At 46.0% G+C, this 9,636-nt stretch overlaps 1 protein-coding gene across 1 annotated transcript in view; it reads right to left on the bottom strand.

Moving 5' to 3' along the window:
- IFT140 (intraflagellar transport 140) overlaps positions 1-9,636 on the bottom strand; it is a 275,996-nt gene that overhangs the window by 173,113 nt on the left and 93,247 nt on the right. Inside the window, exons 10-12 of the mRNA XM_019507634.1 lie at positions 7,345-7,548; positions 6,629-6,701; positions 555-646 (exon numbers count right to left, since the gene is read on the bottom strand). Of these exons, the coding sequence (XP_019363179.1) occupies positions 555-646; positions 6,629-6,701; positions 7,345-7,548 (369 nt within the window). The remainder of the gene's footprint in view (positions 1-554; positions 647-6,628; positions 6,702-7,344; positions 7,549-9,636) is intronic.

The following is a 9,636-nucleotide window of genomic DNA, read 5'->3' as shown; positions in this document are numbered from 1 at the left end:
ATATCAGTTTAAGTGCCCTGCAACCAAACACATATTTTATATATGCACTGTTAATACTTTTTAAAATTCCAGAACTTAGGAAGTTTATGATTAGTTTGTTTATTATGGTTGGTTCTTATTATTTAGACTGCAATGATTTTCCACAAACATAAAGCTACAAAGGTCCTTCAGTTAATACCTTCATCATATTTTTCTATAATGGGGTAAAGGTATTCAATTTGCAGAACCCTAATTGATTTTTTCAGCCATAAATAAAACATCTAACCTCTGACACTATGAGAGAGAGAGAACTAGATATCCCCACTGCTCTTCTTTAATGGACTAAAAAAGGATTCCTCAATGAGCAGTATGGCTAGCTCTCTAGCTCACAGAAATGCGTGTTCTTGTTCTGTTTTTTTCACCTTAGGCACAGACAGTGCCTTTCAACTACATGCAACAGGGTCAACTCACTATGTAAGCTCTCTATGCTGTTTGCATCCTCATTGGAACTCAGCAGCTCAGTAATGTTATTACTTTTCCCCTAGCTTCATGAGCCCTAAGTCAACAGTACTCACCTGCCAGGTGCGGACCTGAACCCGATTTGGCTCGACTGTATAAAGGCTTTCTTCATGTACAGCCAGGACTGAAGAGTCACAGAGAAAAGAACCTGGAACATTCACAAGAACACCATCACCATTACAATAAATTGTTATATAGAATATATCAAAATTAAACATTCTGTCCAGATAGACATCTCTCACAGTGGAGTTCAAGAAGTCACTAGTCTCTGAAACGTTCCCAAGAAAAGCAGTTTTCCCTGAGAGCTGGCTGTTTCCAACTTACAACAAATCTGTTCTTCAATTGTTCTGTAGCAATTCCCAAAATACTTATCACCATCCTCCTTCCCATCTGCTGGATGTACCAGTATATTTTCAGGAGCAACATCCAGAGTATGACATTCTAGTTCATATAGAAGGGCAATCTGTATCCCCTACTCACAGGGAGAGGAAAAAGAAAAAGCAGAGGAAGAAAAAAGGAAATTGAACCCCATCCCCCCTTTTTATGATCAGATGAGATCCTTCATCTTTCCTTTGTTCTACTAAAACTGGGAAATAGTAAAAGATGTGTCCAAACAGTGAATACTACTCAAATACTGTATATTATTGGGATATTTACTTTATGAATACATTGCCTTAGTAAGAGATGGTTGTAAGGACAAACAACCTAGGAAGAAAAATGGATTAAGATAAGCCTCACAAAACATTTGATGGTCTTTAAAAGAGACAATGCCAGAATTGTTAGCCTTCTATCTCCAGCCAACTTACAGAACTAGTTTTCATGAGCCTGGAACCTGAAAGGATCACAGCAGATTAAAATATGTTCCCTTCACAAAAAATATACTTTTTGTGGAACTGTTCCAGGAGAGAGGCTGATAAAAGACACAGTGAGAAGCCTGAAGCAGTTAGACCTGCTCATCAGCAAAGGATGGCAAAACTTTAGGTAAGACAGACATGGGTGTGGATTCTTGTTTTACAATTCTTTTTCTCTAAGTGCTTGTTAATATTATGTTAAAACAAATAATACCCTGGTTTCAAGACAGCTGGTCACAGGGAAGAACTGCAGGTGCTAAACCCAATCCAATCTGCACTATTCAAGAGCACAGATATATACTACAATGGCAAACATGGTATAAAATTTAAATAAAATAAAATAGTGTAAATCCAGTTGATATATCACTTACCATGGCCCACGGATTGGCTTAAGGGTCAGAGATTCCAAAATTCTACCTCAGTATCAGATGTGTGAGGACTGACACCTGAATGAGTGTGGTCAGACATCAGAAAGGGGAGAGAGTACTGCAACTAAGCAGGGCTTCTGCATTTCAACAGGCAGTTACAATTAAATAATGTTCCATTTTTTTTGCAAAAAGAGGTATTTTTGTTTTTATTTTTTGATTCTTTGCACTGGGAATTTACATAAGCTAACATTTAATTAGGAATAGTGGCCAAGGGAAGACTGACAGAAAGATATTGGAGGTACTGTAAACACACTCTGTTGAAAGTAGTAGGTGGTTATGTTAGTTTTAACAAGCAAATCTGTTTCCAGGTTCTCAGCATCGATAGATTTGAAAGTAAAAACTGTTTTCTGTTTTTTTAAACCCTTATATTTGCATCAGACTTACAAATGTGGTTGGGTAATAATGTGATATACGCTGTATTATGAAAATTGAGCTATCTCCACAAAAAGATTTCAGAGTCACAACACTGAATGCTGCATTACCCAACTCTTAAAGGACTTGCTGCCTTGTATAATCCACACCCTCATACTGGGTACATAAACCTTCTATTACAATGCAGGAGGATAGTTGGGTACCTAAGAATGGGATGCACAACAACAGTAGATTGAGTATGGAGCCACATAAGCTAGATACCAGAGTACGCCAACTGAAAGCTGTGCTTATAATCCCCCTCCCTACCCCCCTTCCCCACCCCTACAACATTTCTCAGGGACTAGGGCACTTAGGTCAGGGCTGTAAGGAATGTCTCCCTTCACCTGATTCCAGCCATGAGCTCTGTGCTGGAATTAGATGCTTAACACAGCCTTTCCTCAAGAAATAAGAATGGAGAAGAAAATAGTCTGCCTTTAGTCCCATAGCTACAGCGTTCACTCAGGATAGGGAAACCTAGGTTCAGCTGCCTCCTCCATTTAATCCATATACCCCACTTCCCAAAAGAATGCCCAAACTACATGGCTATAGAGCATTCTGCAGTGGTTCCCTCTGGCCTTCCTATTGAAACTGCTTCATTTTTCAGGGGGCACTGAAATATTAATTGGTCCAAAGAGAGAGAGGGCACATGTCTGGCTAGAGTGCCTAAATGCCTGGAGTGTCTGTTCATCTAGGAGGGAGAGAAATCTGGTATACCCCCTGTTCCAGTTAATAATTAAGTATTTTGTGTTAAACACTGAAGGAAACAGGGACCAAAACCCATGTCTATCCTCTTCCAGGTGAATTCTCTTATTACGAAATGCTCACACACTCTGCTAACTAATGATAAATTATTCCATGAAAGGTGGAACAGACTCATTAAGAGGGTCTGATAGAGCCCCCATTACAATATCCTATAACTGGGGGTTCAGGCAGTCTCCTGCGAAGTGGGAGATATTGGTTCAAGTCCCCAGAGGCAGACAAAGAAGTTGAAATATACCCTCCCACATGCTGGATGAATGCTGTAATGAATGAGCTGTTAAATAAAAAAAGCTCACTGAAAATAATATGCTGGCTGCTAGGGTGGTGTGAAATTTTGGCAGCCATTTCATTTCGGAGGTGTTTCTTCTATTTCGGTGCCCAACACATTGAATCTGAAACAAAACGGAAGGCTCTGAAACATCTCCAAATCAAAACAAAACCATCCAAAACATTTCGGAAATGTTTTGGCTGTTTTGGGGCTGGGCTTGCAGGTAAACAGAAACTAAGAAGAGGGAGGAGGAAGAGGAGCGGAAGGACTGCTCTGATATTGACATCTGTAGCTGGCTAGCGTCTGCAATCTGTCCCTGAGGTCCCTTCCAAACCAAGTGCTCTGGGAGAGGGACAGCAGCCTGTTGCCATTCCACGTGCAGCTCTGGGGGTCTGCACCTCCCAGGAGGAGTCTGGCACAGCCCCGCAGCCCTCCCGGAAGCCAGCACAGCCTGCGATAAGCACAGCTGAGGGAGCCACAGGAGAAGCCTTCATGGCTGCCCTGCCTGGCCCTGTCCTCCACGCGGTCCAGCCTCCTGGCACTTAAAAACAAACAAACAAACACAAAAAAAGCCCCAAACTCACTACCTGTAGCATGGGCTGTGGGGGCTCTGGGGTCTCCTGGCAGAGCTCCTCCATGCAGCTCCCCACCCCATCCAGCCCCACCTCAATGATGCCCCCCCGACCTGGACCCAGCATACCAGCAATATTTTTTTTTAAAAAATCCTGCACTCACTGGCTTTGGAAGCAGCAATCAAGGCCTCTGGGCGCTCATGGCAGAGCGCCCCCTATGCAGGGTGGGGCAGCTGCCCTCCATTGCTTTCTACTGCATGAGGGGGCTCTGCCACAAGTCCTCAGAGGCCCTGATCACTGCTGCCAGAGCTGGTGAGTGAGGGGATTTTTAATTTTTTTTTTTTTTAAGTGCTGGGAGGCTGGGGCCCAGCAGGGGATGAGGCCAGGCGGGGAGCCATGGGGGCTTCTCCTGCAGCTTCCCCCACCCAGGGAGAAGCAGGCACAGCTGGAGAAGCCACAGGAGAACCTGCAGCCACCCAGCTGTTCCTGCCTCTCCCCGGCCAATCTGAATCTCCGAAACAGTGTCGAAACTCTGAAACAGATTCAGCCGAATCAAAACAGGGCAGTGATCCGAAACGAATCAGTGTCCTCCGAAACAACACACAGCCATTTCGTACTCCCCTACTGGCTACCTTTGGAGCTGCCCCCCCTGCACTCTGCTGCTGATTGGCTGTGAGGACTGTCTGTCATACAGCCATGTCCCTCACCACCAATTGGCGATGAGAGGTGTGGCCACATGACAAACTTCCCTCACAGCCAATCAGCAGCAAGGGGTGGAGCAACTGAAGTGTGGGAGGGCAGATCAAGGCCCCTGTGGTGAGGGAGGGAGTGGGCCTGGGGCTGAGGCTTACACTGGCCAGCCAGGGTGGGGCAGGGCACAGGACACAGCCTCAAGTGGCTCATCTGGGGAGTGTGGGGGGGCAGCTCCCACTACTGTGCACACCCGAGGAGAGCATAGAGGATGGGTGCCCCTGGATCTGCTTTGGGCAGGCTCTTCCTGGCGGGGGCTGGGCTGGGCTGGGCTGGGCTGCGCTCGGGGTCGGTGGCTGTGGAACTGGGAGAGAGGCTACAGGGGGGGCTTCAGCTACCCCAAAATTTGCCGTAGCCCCCCCCAAGTCCCCCTCCCAGCACCGTCGACCCCACTGAGAAAAGCCCGGCCCCAGCCCACACCTGCAGCCCACCCCACCTTGTACCGAGCAGGGCACATGCCCCCTGTGCCCTCCCAGGTTGTACACAGCAGTGGGAGCCACTTCCCTCCCCATGCCCCCCGGATTAGCCGCTTGCAGCTCTGTCCTGCACCCTGCCCTGCCCCAGCTGGGCAGTGCCTGCCCCAGCCCCACTCCCTCCCTCACCACAGGGGCCTGGATCTGCCCCCTACACTTGTTCCCTTTCCCCTCCCACCACACCAGATTTACCAGCTGGACGCAGCTCTCCACACTGCCAGGCTGTGCTCCTTGCCGCCTACATGCTGCATGTGGCTGTGCGAATGCATGGGCCATTTATCGGCCAAATTATTCACCACAACAGGCTGATTTTCAATACAGTCAATTTTCTTTATATTGGTGCCAATCCAACATTGGACCAATGTATCAGTGTACCTCTAGCCATAAGTCAGACTGACCCTCCCGACCCAAAAGATGTTCGCTGTTGGGTTGGGAGACTGGGGGAAATCAAGCTTCAATTTCAAGCTGATCCAGGCAATGAGCTGCATGTGTGCAGCTTCACTTCCCTAGCCCCAATCCCCTTCCCAGCTCCGGTGCTGTCTGCACAATGGGAGTGGAGAGACGGGAGGGGAGGACAGGTGGACTGGAGCCTCCTGAAGGCATGGGGCTCCAATCCACCTGCCCCCTGTCCAGCTCAGGCTGGACAATCCCAGCCTGAACTCTCTCTCCTACCTTCTTCCCCCTCCCATCATGCGGACAGCACCGGGGGTGGGGATAGGCTTCATCAGCCTAACCCTAATCAGACAGAAGTTAATGAAGGTGCTCCACTTCAGGCCGCTTTCATTCAAGTAATGAGGGTTAATTTGTCATGCGACTGGGTACTTTTAAAGCATTCTGCAGCCATGCACTTCTGTCAGGGCACAGATATAGAGCACTTTCAAGGGGCTGATTGTGCAACAATTGTAACTTCTTTCTGTGTCCTGTGTGCCTACAGGGATGGGTTGTGGCTGAATGGCAGCTTTGAGGACCTCAGTTTAGGTTTCAGGTGCCTACGGAAATAATTAGGTGGCACACAGACTCCTAAGCCCTTTAGTGGAACAAGTACTTTGTCTCTCAAATGTGTTTCATGAGGTTTTATCACCAGGAGTTTTGTAGGTGCTTTTAGTTTTGTTTTTAAACACAAATAACCTATGAATACTGTACAAGAGATGCAGATTTTAGAGACAGAATTAAACTGTTCTATATCTCCTTTACAGTTGCCAAATGACCAAGATCCCTAAGGATGGGAAAGTACATCTTCTTTAATGATAACTCAGTTACCACGGTACTACCCATGCCATATCTTTTTGACCATGCAGAAATGTTCAGGTATCTAAAGGCATACTAAACCCAGTGGTGTGAGCTTGTAATAAACCACAGTCAGGATTTGAGTTTTGTTTTACCACTAATTCATATGACTGCAGCTGTCAAACTCTTTATGCCCTAGTTTTCTAATATATAAAACAGGAACACCACCCACTATACAGGAATGCTGTGAAGTCTAATCAGTTTTTGTAAATGCTGAAGCACAAAATGCTATTATTAAAGCCTAACAGCTACCATGAATTCAAGTGAATACATTTGGGAGATTCATCACCCTAATACATACCTTCCTGTTTGCCGCACTGTGAAATCCTACCTGCATTTCGTAAAGTAGCTCCAGAGCACTCAAAGACAGTGATTTGCTTCCCATTCCAAAATACCACAGCATCCTAAAATGGCCACAAAGTTGCAAAGCAGGTGTCAGTTCAGTGTCCATTGGAAATGTGAAAGAAGTTCCTCAATAAGTTTAAACTAAACTTCACAAACACTTGACCCTGACAGTTTAAACAAAGATGATCTTGCCCTGAGCAGGCAGTTGGACTAGATGACCTCTTGAGGCCCCTTGCAGGCCTATTTTTCTATTTCTAATGCCAATCTACTGCTGCTGCTAAAGTGCTTTTAATATAGAATCCCATGTAGACTCCATGGCACAAGTTTCTGTGAATGAGCAAACAGCAATGCAATGAACACTGCCCTACAACTACTACCTTTCAAATTTATATCTGTATTTACTGGGTTTGGAGGTCTCTGGGTCATCCAAATGCTTTGATGTAATAAACAGGGACCTCCTGAATAATGGTACTACCTGTAAATCAGGCCCAATATAGTGTACCCATTGTAACACAGATGCTGTTTTCCATCAACACATAAGCAATTCCTAAGCAATTACAGTACAAGAAGAATCAATCACAAAAGAGTTACATAAATGATTGTGAAAAATATGCTTCCATTTATAAAACAACTTCATAACATTAACCAGATGAGTCTCTGTCAAGAGAAAACCTTTCTCTAACAGGTAAGGTAGCAAGTTACCTTGGTGGCAAAAACTCCATTAACATGCATGTCAAGGGAAAGGCTGTGTGTGGTTCCTGTGCTGAAGGAGGTCACATTAAATAGACTTGGGGACACCTGAACTGCCGCCACTTGTTGATGGAAATGAGATGACATGGCCTGTTCACTGAGGATCACCACGCAGCTGTTGTTATTCACTGCCAGCAGATTCTTTTTGGAGCCCCACTACCCAAAATGGAAAAAGCAAGACAAAACCAACCCAATTTAACAGATAGCTTGAAAAACAGCAATACAGTAAAAGCTTCAGTTACAGCTACTGTATATAGCATATACAACGATAATTGCAATATGAAATCCTAGTTTCTGAACTCTGCCATATTCAAGTAGCTGGTTCTTTAGTCCTCCCTTGCTATCATTACAAACCACATGTGTATTGCTTCAGTGTGTGTGGAGGAGCTTGTTTTAAACAACAGCTACTTTTCAGTCCCATAATCCACTATTATATTAACTTGTATTCATTCCTGTTAGAGCAATAATGTGCAGAATAAGATTACTTATATTTTGTTCCTGCAAATTTTGCCTCAAGACAAACCATTTCTTTAATTATCTGTCTTCTATTTGCAGTTTTCTTGACATTTCACCCTCTTTCTCCTAATCATCCCAATCAACTCTGCAGGTCAGCTTCCTGAGCAATAGATGGGACCCAATGTGTCCAGAAATGGAGTAAGCTAAGAATATCTCTTCCTAACAAGTCCATACTCAGCCAATTTGTTTAATCTACTTCTAAGGGTTATTCCTCTTGCTCTTAATTTCTTAAGGCTGATCACACTGAAGTCTTCCATAAGCAGTACTTTGGGGGAGTTCTATAGAATGGAATAGAGGATGAAATAACTAGGATTCTATCAAACATCAATAGAATTTTATCAAAATTACTCCCAAAACCAGTAAAATGGAAATAAACAATGGAAACCTTCCTATTTTAAGCCACCCTGTTTCATGGTTTCATAGTTGGTAGGGTCGGAAGGGACCTGAGCAAATCATCAAGTCCGACCCCCCGCCATGGGCAGGAAAGAATGCTGGGGTCAAATGATTCTGGCTAAGTGATTAACTAGCATCCTATTGAAGACCCCCAGGGTAGGAGCGAGCACCACTTCCCTTGGAAGTTGGTCCCAGATCCTAGCCGCCCTGACTGTGAAGTAGTGCTTCCTGATGTCTACCCTGAACCTACTCTCAGCCAACTTATGGCCATTATATACACGTAGCAGGTATCTCTCTCTTAAGTTATGTTGGACAACTACAAAAACTATATATAAATACCGTATATGACAGGTTTTGAGTACAACATGCCATAATGTCTTAAAAATGATTAAATTTAAACTGACTCGAAAGGAGACATTACTCTGTCTCTGAGCCTTCTTTCTTTGACTAACTTCACTATGTAGTACTGTGACAGAAGTATCACTATCAGAGCTTTTCTGGGGTGGCTCCGCCCTCCTGTAATGGGCCAACCGCCTGCTTACTCGCCTGCCACGCTTTGATCTTACTTGATTAGAAGATGGTTGTAATCAGCAGGAGGCTGCCCATTTTTTCCGTGCCCCGGTGACAGGGGGCGCTACCTGCGGCTCCTTTTCCTCCCCTACACCGCAGCCCAAGCCTCGCAGATGGAGTTGACGTGGTTTGACCTGGGCCCTATTATGTTCTGGCCCTCCTCTTTACTCCCAGGGCTCCTCGCTGCCCCCCTCTCTCTCGCTCTGGGGCTCCTCACTGCCCCCTCTCTCTCACTCTGGGTCTAGGGCCACTGCACCCCGCAAATGCTGCGCCCTCTCAGGCACCAGGAACCCCCACGCTATTGGGAAGTCTCTATGAGGCCTCCTCCAACCCCTAACAGCCTCACCCGATCCTCCAGTCAAAACAGTAAACATAAAACATAAAGACCCTGGGCTACAACATAAAAACTAGACCATCCGGTCAAACAAAATCTACTCCCTACTAGAGAGTGAGGGAGCGGGGGGGAAAGAGGACTCCCTAACCCCAGCAGCAACCGGGGCATGCACTCACTGCCAGAGTCCTCCCCTCTGTCTGTCTCAGCTGAGTCCCTACTCCCACGGCTGCTGGAGAGGGACTGCCCTCCTGGTCTCCTACCTGGGCTTAAGAAGGGATAAGCCCTGCCCCTTCCTGTCAGCTGGTTTTACCCATTGCCCCGGCAACCAGCAACTGTGCAGCCCTGGTGACTGGCAGCTGAGCCTCCCCCTTTCTGCCACTAGGGGTCTCCCCAGAGCAGTCTCCACTCTCAGGCGCAGGGCACCTGAGTGC

The sequence above is a fragment of the Gavialis gangeticus genome, unplaced genomic scaffold (assembly GCF_001723915.1).
Source record: "Gavialis gangeticus isolate Ggan-Ray unplaced genomic scaffold, GavGan_comp1, whole genome shotgun sequence".
NCBI lineage: Eukaryota > Metazoa > Chordata > Crocodylia > Gavialidae > Gavialis > Gavialis gangeticus.
The sequence above is the reverse complement of the archived record's forward strand: the minus strand, read 5'-3'. Positions and strand labels throughout refer to the sequence as shown.